The sequence below is a fragment of the Pseudopipra pipra genome, chromosome 27, assembly GCF_036250125.1.
Source record: "Pseudopipra pipra isolate bDixPip1 chromosome 27, bDixPip1.hap1, whole genome shotgun sequence".
NCBI lineage: Eukaryota > Metazoa > Chordata > Aves > Passeriformes > Pipridae > Pseudopipra > Pseudopipra pipra.
In genome coordinates, this window is record NC_087575.1 from 3,881,853 (window position 1) to 3,898,657 (window position 16,805).

The following is a 16,805-nucleotide window of genomic DNA, read 5'->3' on the forward strand; positions in this document are numbered from 1 at the left end:
TTCTGTAGAATCCTGGAATATCCTGAGCGGGAAGGGACCCCCAGGGATCACCAGGACACCCCAACAATCCCTCAGAGGATCATCCAAACCCTCCTGGAGCTCTGGTAGCCTTGGGGCCGTGCCCACTGCCCTGGGGAGCCTGGGCAGTGCCCACCACCCTCTGGGGAGGAAGAACCTTTCCCTGAGATCCATCCCAACCCTCCCTGGTGTTGGGGCAGCAGCTGGAGGTGCTTTAGGAGCAGGCCCAGGGCCCATGTGGAGCAGAGGCCACTCACCAATGCACTCCCCACGCACGTCCTGCTTGTAGCCCATGTTGCACTCGCAGCGGTAGCTGGACGGGGTGGGGATGCAGCGCCCGTTCAGGCACAGGTTGGTGAAGTGCTTGCAGATGTCAATGGTCTGGTTCAACGTGGCAGTTCCTGGGAAGCACAGAAACAGCATCAGGGAGAAGGTTCCGGAGCCCTCGGTTGTCCCCAGGGCTCAGGGTGGGGACATCGGAACCGCGACAGCCCCAAAATGCTCCTGGGCCCTGAGCAGGATCCCGAGACCCAGAAGGGTCTACAAGGGGCTGCTGTGCCCCCTCCCCACTGTTCTGAGCTGGAAGGGACCCACAAAGACCATCAAGTCCAGCTCTGAAGTGACTGGCCCATACAGAGATCAAAGCCACCAGCCTGGTGTTATCAGCACCCTGCTGGGACCAGCTGAGCTCATCCCAGGGCCAAAGGCCTTGGAAAATCTCTGGGATATGCCTTGACAAAACCACCACCAGGCACAAGGGGGGCTCAGCCTCTCTGAGACAAGGTGGGAATCCATCCCAGCCCCTCTGAAATCAGATGGGAATCAATCCCACCCGACTGGGATCGGACGGGAATCAATTCCAAGCCCCTCCAAAACAAGGTGGGGGTCAATATTTGGGGCCACCCAGCGCATCCCCACAAGCTTCAGCCCTCAGCAAGGAGCTGCATTGGGGTGCACACCACAGGGGGGTCCAAGCTGGTGGGGGAGCAGCTTTGTTTTGGGGAGGCAGAGGGTGAGGTGGTGACGTGAAAGCTTTGTTCCCGTCCGGTAATTGTTTGAAAGGCTTCGTTCCTGTTGGGTGACTGGGGAGAGATTCCAGACTGGAGCCGACCCCGGCCGTGCTGCCGTGCCAGCAGACACTGTTTGATGTGTTTTTTGGGCTCAGTGTCCTGCACAGTGTTCCTGTCACATCCCACCACTCCCCCCTTCAGGGTCGGGACACACCGTGGAGCTGTCGAAGAACGCGGGTGTGCCGGGAGCAGCATTCCAGCACGAAGGAACACGCTCTGCTCCCAGCCAGGCAGCCTAAAGAGGGGTCAGCACGAGGAGAAAGGAGTTTAATTACCAATGCTCGAGCTTCCTGGGCCCATTCCAGGCAGCCCTGGGATCCCGCCTTGTCCGTTCGCCCCGTTTGGTCCGATGCCTCCGGGCCCGTTGAGTCCCGGCCCGACGCCGTTGGGCCCGAATCCAGGGATTCCTGGAAAGTTCCCAGGGAAGCCTGGCACGACCGGGAGTCCCTCGATGCAGAGCCTGCGGTACTCGTCTGAAACAAAACAGCTGCCTCAGGGCTTCTCCTGAGGGGCCTGGATCCCGGGATGGGGACGGATCCGCGGGGAGCCGAGCGGGTGGGTGTGGTGGGAATGGGGCACACGGGGTGGGGAGGGCTTGAACACCCTTCACCCCGCAGCAGGTGAGGACATACAGCTCGCCAGAGTGTCTGGCAGCAGGTTTTTGGGGCGCTTGGCACAGCTGGCACCGCGGGCTCCCTTCCTGCCAGGAAGGATGGGACACACAGGAGGTGCCAGGCATCGAATAGCTCTGCCCTGCTCGGGGTTAGGGGTGAAAAAAGAGATGCAGAGAGATGTATCTACATCTCTGGGCCTCCTCCAGATGCAGAGAGATGGATCTACACCTCTGGGACTCCTCCAGGCCTCCCGCTGCCTGGGCTCATCCCAAGGTTCAGTTATGGTGGGAGCCAAGGAGAGCTGAAGCAGTGGGAGGAAAGGGATGAATTCCTGCCTTGGCTCGGCTCATCTGGCTCAGCTTCAGCTGAGACCCAGGCAGGAGAACCAGCATCCCCAGGTGACCTTCCCTGGGTGTTCCATGGATGGGGGGTGGGATTTTCTCCCAGGTAAGAAGCGACAGGACGAGAGGAAACGGCCTCAAGCTGTGCCAGGGGAGGTGTAGGTTGGGGATCAGGGGGAATTTCTTCATGGAAAGGGTGGGCAGGCATTGGCACAGGCTGCCCAGGGCAGTGGTGGAGTCCCCACTCCTGGAGGGGTTTAACAGACGTGTGGAGGTGACACTTGGGGACAGGGGGGGTTAGTGGTGGCCTTGGCAGTGCTGGGGGACGGTTGGACCTGATGATCCTGGAGGGCTTTTCCAATCACAGAATATGCTGAGTTGGAAGGGACGACAAGGATCATCCAGTCCAACTCCTGGCCCTGCACAGGACACCCCAAATCCCCCCCTGTCCCTCAGAGTGTTATCCAAGAGTTCTGGACATGTTCCCCAGGGTTTTCCTTTGTTCTTCTCCACCCCCTGCCCCTCTTTATTTAAGGAGTTGGGCCTTCATTTGTCCCCTACAAACACAGAAACATCCACAGCAACAATGCAGCAGGATTTCTGTAGAATCCTGGAATATCCTGAGCAGGAAGGGACCCCCAGGGATCATCAGGACACCCCAGCAATCCCTCAGAGGATCATCCAAACCCTCCTGGAGCTCTGGCAGCCTTGGGAAATAACCATTCCACGGGGAGCCTGTTCAGTGCCCACCACCCTCTGGGGAGGAAGAAACAATAATAATGGATATCACTCTTCCATAACACCCCACCCAACCCTCCCCCTGGATTCCAGGATTCCCCACATCGCGCCGGTGGCTCCGCCGGGGTTGGCACAGGCTGGAGCTGCCCGGGCAGCGGCAGAGCTGTGGGGTGGCACTCACCAGAGCCCCTCACAGGGCACATCTCGGGGGTCTGGCCGATGGCCCAGCAGCGCCCCGAGTCGCAGCAGCACTGCATCCTGGTGTACTGGCCCGGCAGGTCCCCGGCACAGCGGCCCCCGATGAGCGCCGAGAAACACGTCCCGATGCGCTGGTCTGAGGAGAGGGGGAGACACCGTCACAATGTGCCAGCACTATGTGCCAGCACAGCACCCTGGTGGCCTTCTGAGGGCTCATTCTCTTCTGGCTGCCCCGTATCCCAACCCAGCCCCTCATTCTGCCTCGTCCTCCCGCGTCGTGAGGTTCTCCAGCACCTCCCTCCGGAGCACATCGATGCTTCAGGTAGGGCCAGGACTCATTCCCAGGATTAAATCTCATCCTCCCAGTCCCAGTCCTGTTCTCCCAGACAGCCCCAGCCTCCCATTTAGGCTCTTAAAACCAGCCAGACCAAGAGCCAGGCACAGGCAGCACGTGGGCAATCCCTCCTTGCCCTGCAGGAAGGACGAACTGACCCAGCTGACTCTGGGTGGATTTACAGAGCAGAAAACAGGTGAGATCCCTCATCTCATCCCAGGCTTCCTCACCTTCCCCCAAAATCTGGATTATTTCCAGGTGTCTCCCTTCTCCCTCTCTACAGTTTCTGGGCTGGTAAGAGATGCCAGGGGCAGGTTCCCCCACTGAGCCCACACCAGCTGGGAGAGGGGAGGTGGAACCTTGACTCTTCCCCTGCTGGACAGATGAACTATTCTGGGCTAAATTCAACAAATTTGCATCCTGGGGCTGAGATGTCCATTCCTCAGGTTCCTCCTCTGCTGCTTGTGTCTGCCTTGCTCATTTATGTTCCATTTTGTGACCAAGGTTTGGCCACTGGCCAATGTAACACCACAACAGGCCCCGAATTTGGCCACAGGAGGAGCAGCATCTTCCCCTCTCTCGGGCTGTGGGACCCAGAGTGGTGTATTTGCCCCTGACTCCTGCCACCAAAACCATTTCTCTGCCATAAAAACAACCCAGCACTGCCTCCTGCTCCTATTTCAGGGGTTCCCAGGCAGCGAGAGGACGTTCCCCAGCCATTCCTGCTCCACTCCTGAAGCTTTGGCTGCACAGTCCTGCTCCTGGTTTTCCCTGGGAACCGCCAGACCAAGGTGGTTGGACATTTCCCACCCCCCTCTGAGGCTGAGGGACCAGGTCCAACCCTCCCAGTGACCCTCAGCGCTGCCACCACCGTCCAGCGCGTCCTGCAAACCTCAGGTCCAAGCAAGGACCTTCCCAGAACTGTCCCACACCCCAGGTTTCCCGTGGGGAAGCTTTCCCTGCCAGCACCCGGCGGTCCCAGCATCTCCTGGGACTGGAGCTGTTCCCAATCCCACATCCCTCCGGCCCAGCCTGTTCCTGTTTCAGGCCATGGGCTGATTCCCACAGGCTGGACTGAGCTGGGAGGAGAAGGAGCCCTGGATGGTGGTCAAAGCCACAGACACCGAGCCTGGCACCGGGGTGGGGTGTGTGTGGCTTCTGGACCAGGCCCAGCAGACTGAGGGTCTTTCACACGTCTGGCAGGCTCCACCTGGCACCAAGAGCTCCAGGAAAAACCTGGAACCTTCCACTCCCTCATCTCCACGAGATTAATGAGGGAGAAAGTCTCCTCTGCTGTGTCAGCTGTGGCTCTGGGCTGACATCAGCCTGGGCTCTAATGGAGATGAATTGCCTGGAGCTGTCGGATCCGTGGGCTGTGGTCCCATCCCAGAGCCCTGCAGAGGACACCAACCCCATCTAAAGCCAGGGGGGCTAAACCAGCAGCTCTTTCCTCAAGCACAGCCCTCCCACCCCTCAGCAGGAACTGGTCCCTCCTTGGAAACTTTATCCACCAAAGCCACACCTGGAGGAGGGAAATTTGAGAGAGGGGGTTGATGCAACACTGGATTGGCTCCTAATCCTAAAGATGGGAAGTACAAGCCACCTGGGTCATCCCAAAGCCTTGATCTCTGGTGAAGCAAGAGCACTGCCCACGTCTCTGCAGGTTCCAGCAGGTGCTGGGGGGTGGCAGGGCTGTGTTTCCACACAGGGGTTACTTGGTTTTGGGAATTTTCAGTAATCCAGCAGAAGTGGAGGGACAGGACAAGGGGGGAATGGCTTCCCACTGCCAGAGGGCAGGGTTAGGTGGGATATTCGGGAGAAATTCCTCCCTGGCAGGGTGGGGAGGGGCTGGGATGGAATTCTCAGAGCAGCTGTGGCTGCCCCATCCCTGGAAAGCGTCCAAGGCCAGGCTGGAGCAACCTGGGCTAGTGAAAGCCCAGGGGGTGGGACTGGTTGAGCTTTAAGGTCCCTTTCACCCCAAACCACTCCATGATTCTCCGTAGCCCCCTCTGACTCCCAAAAGCAGCTCCTCTCTGACCAACCCAGGGCAGGATTTTGGGACCACTTGGAAAAGCCACCCCTCGACCCCCTGATGGGAGTCACCCTTGTGAGGGCTCAGGGCTGAGCTTAAACCAACTCCTAGACCCGAGGGGGGTAGTTTGGAATAAACAAACCCTTCGGGGGGCATCAGAGACCCCCACCCAGCTCCTTTCGTCCCTGCTGGATGTCCCCAAGGCTGGCAGGCAGGGTGACAGCCAGGGAAGGCTTGGAGAGCTCAGGCTCCTTCCCCACGGCCAGACAAAGTGCTGACAAGTGTGACAAGGCGGGGAGGGGTCACAGCAGTTCGTGTGACACGGGGGAAACGCTCCAGCCCTTGTTCCGTCTGGCCCCCGGTGATTAAACTCAGCTGCTCCGCCGCGGTTTGCAACAATCCCGCTCCGAAATGAAGGTCAGAGCTAATTAAAAACTCATCTGCAGCTGCCTCGGGCAGGGAGAGGGGTGGGTGGGAAGAGTTGTGTCCCTGCAGTCCCTGTGTGAGCTCCTCCAGGGCCACCCACACGCTGGAGGTGGGAGAACAGCTTGTCCTGTCCTGCCCTCCTCCTCCTCCTCCTCCTCCTCCTCCTCCTCCTCCTCTGCTGCTTCGGGAACGGGTTTCCACAAAAACCCCTCAGGAAAGCAGAAAATGCTGCAGAGAGACAGGAGGGGCAATTCCAAGTGGGATTAGAGGGTGCCCGGAGGTGGGGGATGGAGCCCCAGGTCTGGCTGAGGTCTCTGGGTCAGAAAGGCTGGGGAGGGTTTACGAGGCAGGAGATGGAGTTTTGGGACCTTCCACTGGGATCTTGCAGGGTTTGCACTCCAGCTGGGCCACGGGGAGCGTGTCCTGGTGCCCAGGAGGAGCAGGATAGAAGGTTATCCAGGGTGGCTTATCCCTAACTTCCCATTCCACACCCTCTCTTCCCATTCCATGTGGTCTGCACAAGGTGTCTGAGCTCTGTCCTGCACCTGCAGGGGATTCCTGCACTTTAAATCCTAAGGAATGGAGCTGGGGCAGGGGCAGGGAGAGAGGGAGGGAATGGGAAAGTTCTGGTGCCGCTTCCCAGGAATTAAGGAAGAGGAATTTAAGGGTGTTTCCCTCCCTTTGTGTCTCGTCAGGAGCAAAAATTGAGAAGCTCAAGTGACCAAAGCCAAAGGTGCCTGGTAGTGTCCAAGGCCAGGTTGGAGCAACCTGGGATAGTGGGAATGTCCCTGCCCGTGGCAGGGGGGTGGCACTGGATGGGCTTTAAGGTCTCTTCCAGCCCCAGCCATTCCACGATTCCATGAGCCTCAGATTTCCTTCCTCCCCTTGCTCTTTTCTCTCCTGGACAAACGACCAAAGTGGACAAAACTCTCCAGGCAGGTGAAGCCCTCAGTGACACCCTCAAAACCTTCCCCAAGCCCAGGACTTTGCAAGCTTTGCTTTAGCCTTCCCCAGAACTGGAGGCTGTAAATCTGCCAATGCTGCCTCAGGAGAGAGAAACCAACCCCAAATCTCCTCGAGCTTTGCTGCACTACCAGGGGAAAAAAAAAAAAAGAGCTAAAAAAGCAATGTTCTGGTTTGCAAGGGCTGGAACACCACGGGCAGGTCTGCAAATGCATCTGAAAGGCTCTGAAAGGCCGTTTTTCCCTCCTTTGAAGCTGTTCTTGAAGAGAAAACTCATTGTAGCAACAAAAAAACCCTCCCAGGCTGCTGGAGCAGATCCTTCTGCTGCCTAAAAAAACCCAAAAAACCCCTCCCAGCCCGGCTTTTACGGGCAGAACTGAATGAAACTGTTCTGAGCACGTGTGGGACTGGACTCTTTGTGTCAAGCCCAGGTGGTTGAAGGGTTCAATAAATGCTCATTTCAAACCATGACGGGCTTTCTCCAGCCTTGCTGCCGGGGGGGTTTTACTGGGCAGGGCAGTGAGAGAAGTTAATGAGGTTGGGGATCAGCTCAAGCCCCAGGTTTTGCTGTTCCAGCTGTAAAAACTCCGGGAGATTATTCAAATGCAATAAAAAAAGGTGTTTGCATCACTAAAAAGGGAGGGGAATATGCCAAAGCACCACATAGCCAGTGCTGGTGCCCTTTATTTATATATATAAATATATATATATTTATATTTATATCTTTTTATTTTTATTTTATATATTTTATATATTTATATACATTTATATATTTATATACATTTATATATTTATATATTTATATACATTATATATTTTATATATTATATGTTTTTATATTTTATACATTTATATATATTATATATTTTATATTGTTATATATTTTATATATTTATATATATTTATATATTTATATATTTTATATTTATATACATTTTATATTTATATATTTTATATTTTATGTATTTTATATATAATATATTTTATATTTTATATATTTTTCTAGATTATATATTTTTATATTTTATATATTTTATATACTATATATATTTATATGTGTATATTTATATATATATAGACACTGTGGTCACCTCCAACCTCAACATCTCAGAGGTACCAGTGTGACAGTCTCTCCTGTCTCTCTCCTGATGCTGTTCATCCTTGAAAAGTGGCCATTATTAACAAATGGCCATAATTATAAATAAGTGGCCATAATTAATAAATGAGTTATTAATTCCCAATTTTCCCAGCCATTCCTTCGATTCGTTTTCACACAACGGGACATAAACTCTCAAAAAAAACCCCCCAAAAAACCACCAAAAACACAACCATGGAAGCAAAGTTTGCAAAAATCTGCAGCCCAGGGCAACGACACCCAAGAGTAACTGTGAGTTTGGCCAAAAAAAACCCGGCCCTGGCCCAAAAGGAGCTCGGGGGGAAATGATGTGGGGAGTTCGGATCCACTCCCCGTCCACTGCAGCGAAATCAGCTCGGGGGCTATTTTTAAACGTGGGCTTTCTAATTTTTTATTTAGCTCTGGTCTCAAGGAAAAGTCCGTGTGACTCATCCATCACGCTTCTCCCGCCGGGCTCGTGGCAGGGACTGGGAAACAGGGATGAGAAGAAGAATTTTGTCCTCGTTAAAAATCCGTCGGGTTCCCAACCGAGAGGAACTCGTGCTTTGCTTCTTACTCACACTTGACAACAACGTTTCCCTTTGTGGGATTAGAACATGTCTAATTTTGCTCCAGGTTCCGTGGATAGAAAAGAATCTGGAGCTGATTTTTCTTTTTTTTTCTTTTTTTTTCCCCCTGCTCTATTAATTCCCAGGATTTCCAGCTCCACCTGACATTTTGCATCGCAGCGACAACGACCTTTGCCTTTTCTGTGCCAGTCCCTCCTTCCAAAATCCTCCCAATCCTGGTCTTTCTGGAGGCAAATGAACTTTCTGAACAGGGTGAAAACATCCTGGGATTCATTCTGACTCAAGCAAGTGCCCCTGCTGAGAGCAAGCAAACACCAAACTGATCTATTTATCACAGGAACTGTTGTCTGGCACGAGGAGAGATGGCCCATCAAATATTTACAAGCCTTTGGAAAGGAATTTCGAGCTGTTCAACCTGGAAGATTCACTCCAGGCTTTAGGCTGGAGGCAGGAAAACTCAGCTTTCCTGGATTCAGGGCCAGTTTGGGGAAGAAGCTTTGAAATTTGGACACTTTGAGCTGAACTGGGAGAGGGATCAGCTGGTGGAGCAGCACAGGCCAACCCCACCGAGCTGCTCGTGGCACCACAAGGCTGAGATTTCCATGGAAAACTGGGAATTGGGCTGGTGCCAGGCTTGGATGCTGTGGGAGAGCTCCCAGCACATCCCAGTGATCCCAGCACCGGGGCAGGGATGGGGGTCTGGGATTCCTGTCCTTGGAAAGCTCCTCTTCCTCTCCCAAAAAACCAGCTCAGGGCAAAGCAACCCCCTCCAAAAGGCTGAATTTAGGGAGCTGGAGCCAAAGGAGCCCTGTGGATCCTTAGCTTGGGAAAATTAGGATTTATGGGCAGGGAGGAGGAGGAGGTGAGAAAATTCCCTGTTTATTTGCACCAGTTCATAAACACTTGGAGGGAAACTTTCCCCCTTTCACCTCTGCAGAGCAAGTGGGTGAATGGGCAGTTGGGGGGTTGTTCCCACCACTGGGAAGGATCCCAAGCCTTCCCTTGGATTGGGAAGGCCACCCAACCACACCCCGTGCCCACAGTTTGTACTGGGAGTACTGGGGTCACTCACTGGATAACGCTCCAGGCAGGAGAAAAAGGAGGGGTATCTGGGATCCTCCTGCAAGCTGGGAGGATCCCAGGGGCAGGGGCACAAGGATCCTTCCTCACAGACCACAATCCCACCCAGACACCTTCCACCCCACTCCCCTTCCTCCTCAGCAACCCCTTCAAGCCCTGAGGGTCCGAGTTCTGGAGAGGGACAAAGCCCTGGTCTGCCAGAACATCCAGACCTGGACCATTTCAGCCAGGAAAACATGGAGAACAGCCCATGGAAAAGGGGCTTTCCAGCTGCCTGGGGTTCAGAGCACGGCCTGAGCTGTGTCCCAGGGGTGGTGGGAGCCCTGAGGGCCGTGGCCAGGCAGGGCTGGCTGAGAGAGACACCCCCAAAGCCCCCTGAGGGACCTTCAAAACAACCCCCCCAGCCAGGACCCACAAAACCCCCCCATATCCCCTCAAGGACCCTACAAACCCACCTGGGACCCCCCAAGCCCCCTCAAAACTGACCCAGGAGCCCCTAAATCCCCTCAGGGACCCTCAAAACTCCCTCAGGGATCTCCCAAATCCACCCCAAACCCCCCCAGGACCCTCTAACCAGCAATGCCTGCCCAGTGCCTCCCAATCCTCCCCACTCCCCTCCCAGTCCCTCCCAGTGCCCCCTACTCCCTTCCCAGTCCCTCCCAGTGCCTCCCAGTCTACCCTCAGTGCTCTGCAATCCACTCCCAGTCCATCCCAATCCTCCCCAATCCCCTCCCACTCTCTCCCAATGCCCCCCAGTCCATCCTAATCCTCCCCAGTCCATCCCAATCCTCCCCAGTCCATCCCAATCCTCTCCAGTCCATTCCCAGTCCCTCCCAGTCTACCATCAGTGCTCTGCAATCCATTCCCAGTCCATCCCAATCCTCCCCAGTCCATTCCCAGTCCCTTCCAGTGCCCCCTACTCCCCTCCTAGTGCCTCTCAGTCCATCCCAATCCTCCCCAGTCCATTCCCAGTCCCTTCCAGTGCCTCCCAGTCTACCATCAGTGCTCTGGAATCCACTCCCAGTCCATCCTAATCCTCCCCAGTCCCCTCCCACTCCCTCCAATGCCCCCCAGTCCATCCCAATCCTCCCCAGTCCATTCCCAGTCCCTCCCAGACTACCCCCACTGCTCCCCACTCCCCTCCCAGCCCCTCCCAGTGCCCTGCAGGTTCAATTCCCTGCGCACGCCCACGTTCCACCCCCATCGCCGGCAGGAATTCGGGATGGCCCCGGAACCCAAACCCCGTGAGGGGTCTGGGGGGGGCTCCTGGGGGCGTGTGGGTTCCAGAGCTGTGGTTTAGGGTCTCACCGATGCAGCGGGATCCGTCGGGGCTGGTCATGAAGCCCCGGGGGCAGGTGCAGACGTAGCTGCCCGCGGTGTTGGTGCACTCGCCGCCGTCGCACGCGCCGGAGATGGCCCCGCACTCGTCCACGTCTGCAAGAGAACACACCCAGGGCAGGGTTGGCCTTCGGAGAGTCTCCTGTCCCGCCCGGATCCGGCTCAAAGAGGGGCAGGAGTGGGGTTAGGGGTGGTTGGGGGATGCTCCAGGTCATCGCTGGGCTGCTACGGGCAACAAGAGGCTCCCACAACGAGGGGTTCATGGAGACTCTCCCACACTGAGGGGTTCATGGAGTCTGTCCCACACTGAGGGGTTCATGGAGACTCTCCCACACTGAGGGGTTCATGGAGACTCTCCCACACTGAGGGGTTCATGGAGACTCTCACACCGAGGGGTTCATGGAGTCTGTCCCACACTGAGGGGTTCATGGAGTCTGTCCCACACTGAGGGGTTCATGGAGACTCTCCCACACCGAGGGGTTCATGGAGACTCTCCAACACTGAGGGGTTCATGGAGACTCTCCCACACCGAGGGGTTCATGGACACTCTCCCACACCAAGGGGTTCATGGACACTCCCACACCGAGGGGTTCATGGAGACTCTCCAACACTGAGGGGTTCATGGAGACTCTCCCACACCGAGGGGTTCATGGACACTCTTCCACACCAAGGGGTTCATGGACACTCCCACACCGAGGGGTTCATGGACACTCTCCAACACTGAGGGGTTCATGGAGTCTGTCCCACACTGAGGGGTTCATGGAGTCTGTCCCACACTGAGGGGTTCATGGAGTCTGTCCCACACCGAGGGGTTCATGGAGTCTCATGGAGACTTTCCCACACCAAGGGATCATGGAATCTCCACAGGACTCTCCCACAACAAGGGGTTCATGGACACTCTCCCACACTGAGGGATCCATGAAGTCTCATGGAGTCTCTCCCACACTGAGGGTTTCATGGAGTCTCCACAGGACTCTCCCACACCAAGGGTTTCATGGAATCTCATGGAGACTCTCTCACACTGAGGGGTTCATGGAGTCTCCAAGACTCTCCCACACCAAGGGTTTCATGGAGTATCCACAGGAATCTCCCACACTGAGGAGTTCATGGAGTCTCCACAAGACAGGGGTTTCATGGAGTATCCAGAGGACTCTTCCACACTGAGGGTTTCCTGGAGTCTCCTCAGGACTCTCCCACACCGAGAGTTTCATTTCAATTTTTGATCAATATAATTAAATGCCCAAGGCTTGGGGGGCACTTGGCTCCAAGGATTGTCTGGAAGCAGGAGTTGGAGCTTGGGCCATCTTTGGTTTGCCTCAATAAGGGGTTTTTTTTCCTTAATGATTCAATGATTTTATGATTTATTTTTTTTAATTGGCAACTGAAATGTGTTTCAGGAACCGAGCTGGAATCAGATTCAACCTCTAATTAATTAATTAATCAATCCCCCCAAAGCAGTTGGTTGGTGGTAAAAGACAGAAGGAATATTTCACCTGATGGTTTTTACAGTGGCAAAAAAAACCTCCTCAAACCCATTGGTAAAATGAATTATTTCTGTTAAACAACATTATTTATGACATCCTAAAACCTGTGGTGCTGTTGTGAATGGATAAGGGGCTTTTTTCTCTACTGCCTGGGGCTGGCAGGAAGGAACTGGTCAGAGTTTGGTCCTTGGAGGGAATTTTTTCCGCTGGGAAGAGCGGCCTGATGGCATTAACACGTGTGGAGCTGGAGGTGCTGCAGGGCAAAGACTAACCTGCAAAAAAAAAAAACTAATCTGCAAAAAAAAAAAAGATACTAATCTAAAAAAAAAAGACTAATAAAAAAAAGTCTAATTTGCAAAAAAAAAAGGCAAATCTAAACAAAAAGACTAATCTAAAAAAAAAAGATTAATCTAAAAAAAAATTAATCTAAAAAAAAGACTAATCTGCAAAAAAAAAAGAGACTAATTTAAAAAAAAAGACTAATAAAAAAAAGTCTAATTTGCAAAAAAAAAAGACTAATCCTAAAAAAACAGAGTAATGTGCAAAAAAAAAGACTAATCTAAAAAAAAAGACTAATCTAAAAAAAAAAAGATTAATCTAAAAAAAAATGAATCTAAAAAAAAAGACTAATCTGCAAAAAAAAAAGAGACTAATCTAAAAAAAAAAGACTAATAAAAAAAAGTCTAATTTGCAAAAAAAAAGGCTAATCCTAAAAAAACAGAGTAATGTGCAAAAAAAAAGACTAATCTAAAAAAAAAGACTAATCTAAAAAAAAAGATTAATCTAAAAAAAAAATGAATCTAAAAAAAAGACTAATCTGCAAAAAAAAAGAGACTAATTTAAAAAAAAAGACTAATGAAAAAAAGTCTAATTTGCAAAAAAAAAAAGACTAATCCTAAAAAAACAGAGTAATGTGAAAGAAAAAGACTAATCTAAAAAAAAGACTAATTTAAAAAAAAAAGATTAATCTAAAAAAAATGAATCTAAAAAAAAAGACTAATCTGCAAAAAAAAAGAGACTAATCTAAAAAAAAAGACTAATAAAAAAAGTCTAATTTGCAAAAAAAAAAGGCTAATCCTAAAAAAAGAGTAATGTGCAAAAAAAAAAGACTAATCTAAAAAAAAAGACTAATCTAAAAAAAATTAATCTAAAAAAAAAAGACTAATCTGCAAAAAAAAAAAAAAAAGACTAAACTAAAAAGACTAATCTAAAAGAAAATCTGCCAAAAAAAAAAAAAAAAAAAAAAAGACACAACGGCAAAGACCCCTCGTGTGGGAGAGGGTGGAGGGGATTTTTTTGGAAGAGCTCATCCGGCAGATTTTCTGGGAAAGGGTCACCTGGGAGCCACAACTCCTGGGTGTGAGGATGGATACGAGAAAGGAGCAGTAAAATTCCGTAGGGAAATTAATGTGGGTGACCCCGGGGGGCGGTGACTCGGGTCCTTGTCCGGTGGGCAAGTGAGGAATGCTGGAGCTGGGAAGGGACTCGCGATCCCACAGTGCCCTGCAGTGGCTGCAGGTGCCAGTGCAGCCCCGAAGGTGGGAGGGAGAAGGGCAGGGGATGTTTAATCCTGCTCTGATCTCCCCCTGCTCCAGTGGGAAGTGTCCCTGCCCATGGCAGGGGGGGGAACTGGCTGAGCTTTAAGGTCCCTCCCATCCCAAACCATCACAAACCAGTCCGGGATTCTCCATAGCTGAGCTGATGTTGGTTGTTATTCCCATTTCCAGGCACAATCAGCTCTTCCTGAAGCTCCTGCACTTTTTAGCAGCAGCTGTTGTGACAGCACAGGGGGGGAATGGTTTCAAACTGCCAGAGGCAGGGTTAGGTGGGATATGGGGAAGGAATTTCTCCCTGTGAGGGTGGGGAGGGGCTGGGATGGAATTCCCAGAGAAGCTGTGGCTGCTCCATCCCTGGAATTGTCCAAGGCCAGCTTGGAGCACCCTGGGATAGTGGGAGGTGTCCCTGCCCATGGCAGGGGGTGGAATCTGACAATCTTTAAGGTCCTTTCCAAGCCAACCCATTCCATGATTCCATCATTCTGTGGTTCTCTTTTGTGATTCTATGATTCTATTCTACTAAAAACAGGAAGACACTTCCCTGCTTGGCTTTTTAGGACTAAAATTCCCCCTTCAGCCACCACCTGAGATGTCCCCTGAGCCCTTCCCCTGCTCCTCTGGCTCTTTGATGCTCAGAGCCCCCGGGACAGACGGAAAGGACTCAAACCTCCCAAGGCAGCAAAGCAAAAGGACAGAAAACACTTCCCCCACCTGGGCCCCTGCAGTGAAAAGGAGATTTTATCACTCCAGCCTGCCCTGTCATTTAATTACAGCCCTGCCTTGGGTTACAATTCACAGAGCACTGGAAGGAAAAGAGCTTTGTGGAGCAGAAGCTGGTTGTACTATTAGTGAAAAAACCAGTTTAATACTCCTGTGTAGCACTGGGAAAGTTGTTGCATGAGAGGGCTGGGGGCCAGATCGATACCTACAACACAGCCAGTCATCCAAAGGGGTGTGTGGGCAGCAAATCCACTCCATTCTTAAGGAAAAACAGTGAATTCAAGAGGTTAAATCCAACTGCAATTTTCTTTTCCCCCTGAAAATCCCAGCCCGGCCCAGAGCAGCAACCCAAGGAGCAGGAAAAGAGGCCGTTCCTCAAGCCTTGCACATCCTGTGCTTTGAGAACCTGAGCTCTGGGCTTTGTTGTTCTTTCAGTTCTTCCCCCACCACACATTTTTTTGCCTTCTTGGTTTTCCCTTTGTGAAGTGGTTTGGATTCGTTGAGCCAGGGAGAGCCCGACACGGGTACATCCACCTCCCATTAACACCCGGCGCTGGGCAGGGAATCCTTCCAGCTCCAGCCTGGCTCCTCCACCACTTTTCCAGCCCTCTGTTAAAAATTAAAGCAACATTCTGCCTGCTCTGCTGTGCAGACAATGGCAGGATTCAAGGCAAACGTTGATTTTGGATCTGCTCTCCACCTCTGGCTCGGAGTCGGAGCCTGATCCTTACGGCTGCAAACGCTGGGAGCCAAAGGCTACAGAGCTCCAGAAGGAGCTGGAGGCTGCAAAGCCCATCCAACACGGTGCCCACAGACATGTTGAAACCCCAACTTCTCCATCTGCTAAAAAAAAAACAGGTCTTGATGGAGAAAACATCCCCGTGTCACGTAGCAAAGAGGTCAGGCCTCGACGGCAACTCACGGGACTCTGAGACCTCCCCTCCCAGAAAGCACAAAGAAACCACAGAGGAGAGGAATGGAACCCTCCAAACCACCCCAAATCCGTGGAAATGAGCTTTTAATGGGGCCAAAACAATGAGCTCTTCTGTAGGAGTTTTGCAGGAAGGTTGAAAACGGGGCTAATAAAGCGGCTCTCGAGTTCCAGCCGAGCTCGTGGAAAAGATCCCTCTCCCCTGTGCAGAAACAGGGATGAGATTGGACAGAGTGAAAAACAGAGCCTTGTGTTCGTCAGAAAACACGGGATTTTGTGCCCCTGGTGACAAAAGAGGGACATAACATCTAAATAGAAAGGGGTGAGTGAAAATTGGTGATATTTGTAATTAAAGGCTTCATTCTGCCCCAACAAAACCTCCTGGAGAGGCCAAGAGTGGTCAAAAAGGACTTCTGCTGGAGGGATTGGAACAGAGCTTGTTGCACACGGTTTACAGAGCCTTCCTCTCCCTTTCCTGGTGTTTCTCCCTGGGTTTTTTTGGTATGTCATCACCCTGGAACAATTCAAGACGTGAGACATTCCCTTTGGAAGCATCCTGGCCTTGCCTCACTGATAGCAGAGCTGGCCTGGCATTTTGTCATCCAGCACAGGAAGGGCCATTAGAAAGTTAAAATTCTTGGCAGGGGAACACTGGAATTGTGGCAGGAAGAGCTTTGTTCAGCCAGTGATTCCACCCCTTAGCTGCACACCACGGAGCCGTTCCCCTCGGTGCAATTTTTACGGCCGCTTTTCCAGGATAATTTAAAAATGTCACTGGTCCCAACAACCCCCCACTTCCCTGTGATTTATGGATCGAGGGCTTTGCATCAGGAGGATGGGCCTGAGCTCAGCTTTGATGTTTTCCCCTCTCCATTTTGCACCAGGAGGGTTTTCTTGTGTCCTCCTCAACGATTTTACTCAGCTGGATAAAACCCTGAGCCTCTCTCCAGGCTCCCCCACTTCTCATTCCCTGCAAACCTCCACAAATCCTGCTTTTTTTTCCCTTTTTTCCCTATCAGGCATAGGATCTATTGATTCAGCCCTAAGCTGGCAACTTCTGCCTTCCTTGCTGATCTTTTTGGACAATATAAACCCGACTTTTGGTGCTATGGTTTGTCTCCAGCCTTGCTTTAGGGAGCAGCCTGACCCCTCCCCACCCTAAATCCACCCCAAATTCGCCCCCATGAATTCCATGATTCACAGGCTGCTCATATCCCTCAGAAACTCTTGTGCCAGCAAGTTCTCCTTAACATTGCAC

At 52.1% G+C, this 16,805-nt stretch overlaps 1 protein-coding gene across 1 annotated transcript in view; it reads right to left on the minus strand.

The window, feature by feature from the left end:
- LOC135403211 (fibrillin-2-like) overlaps positions 1 to 16,805 on the minus strand; it is a 71,603-nt gene that overhangs the window by 12,546 nt on the left and 42,252 nt on the right. The window contains exons 8-12 of the mRNA XM_064636948.1: positions 10,827 to 10,952; positions 5,872 to 5,952; positions 2,963 to 3,115; positions 1,364 to 1,561; positions 276 to 419 (exon numbers count right to left, since the gene is read on the minus strand). Coding sequence (XP_064493018.1) covers positions 276 to 419; positions 1,364 to 1,561; positions 2,963 to 3,115; positions 5,872 to 5,952; positions 10,827 to 10,952 — 702 coding nt within the window. The remainder of the gene's footprint in view (positions 1 to 275; positions 420 to 1,363; positions 1,562 to 2,962; positions 3,116 to 5,871; positions 5,953 to 10,826; positions 10,953 to 16,805) is intronic.